Source organism: Mus pahari, chromosome 13, assembly GCF_900095145.1.
Source record: "Mus pahari chromosome 13, PAHARI_EIJ_v1.1, whole genome shotgun sequence".
Lineage (NCBI taxonomy): Eukaryota > Metazoa > Chordata > Mammalia > Rodentia > Muridae > Mus > Mus pahari.
Genome location: NC_034602.1, coordinates 24,395,985 through 24,396,912, shown reverse-complemented (window position 1 = coordinate 24,396,912; position 928 = coordinate 24,395,985). Strand labels below are relative to the sequence as shown.

Sequence of the window (928 nt, the reverse complement as noted above, 5' to 3'; positions counted from 1 at the left end):
AATCCAAATTTTAACCCAACCCCACACACACACAAATCCCACATGCACACAACCCCTCCCCCCCACACACACACAAATCCCACATGCACACAACCCCTCCCCACACACACACACACACACTGTGATCCCCGAAGAAAAGGAACAAAGTTCCAGAGCCAGAAGAGGATGCTGCACAGAAGAAACAGAGTAGTGAAGAAACAAACCTTAGGGCACGGGAATAAATCCAGCGTAAGTTCAGATAAAGTACAAACAAAAACAATAAAATGTCTGTAGTTTTGTTCTCTTGGGTGTTTGAGATTTAAAAGCTGTTTTGCAGGTGGGTATTGCAGCGGAGGTCAGTATACTGCCGCTTTGAGATCTGTCTTACGACAAAAAGGTTACAAGGCAAAAAGAAGTAAATACTGGAGATGAATTCCAGGGAGTGATCTTATGCAACCTGTGAGGCTGGGGTACAGGGAGAACTGCAGGGGTGCAGGGAGGACTGTATCCTAGGGCCATGCAGCATTCGGGATGAGCATCAGGCTTGATGTGAAGACGCTGCTCGTGAGCTGAGTTCCCAACTCATAAAATTGTTTTATTCTGTCTTGCTTTTTTTTTATTTTCCAGCATCCTGACTTTGAGAGACTATGTACTTGAGTTAGGTCACCCCTACTTGTGGGTACAGAAGCTGGGTGGCCTCCACTTCCCCAAAGAGCATCCCCAGGTGTGTACTCTGACATCTCCTTGGCTGAGGCGCTGAACCTCTCCTCCCCTGCACTCATAGAAAGGCCACACCCCCGAGAGCGGTTCTGCTCTGCAGAACATCCTCTTTTGAGGCTGCAATCTGACCTCCACTCAGTGCCTCGGGGCATTAATACCCTGCCCAGTCCTCCAGTGTGGAGATGACCTCAGTGCCTCGGGGCATTAATACCCTGCCCAGTCCTCCAGT

The 928-nt window shown here is 49.0% G+C and overlaps 1 protein-coding gene across 2 annotated transcripts in view; it reads left to right on the top strand.

Moving 5' to 3' along the window:
- The window catches only part of Thoc5 (THO complex 5), a 33,686-nt gene that overhangs the window by 22,867 nt on the left and 9,891 nt on the right, over positions 1-928 (top strand). For both annotated transcript variants that reach the window (XM_021210405.2, XM_029545293.1), the window contains one exon: positions 607-703. In XM_021210405.2, coding sequence (XP_021066064.1) covers positions 607-703 — 97 coding nt within the window. The remainder of the gene's footprint in view (positions 1-606; positions 704-928) is intronic.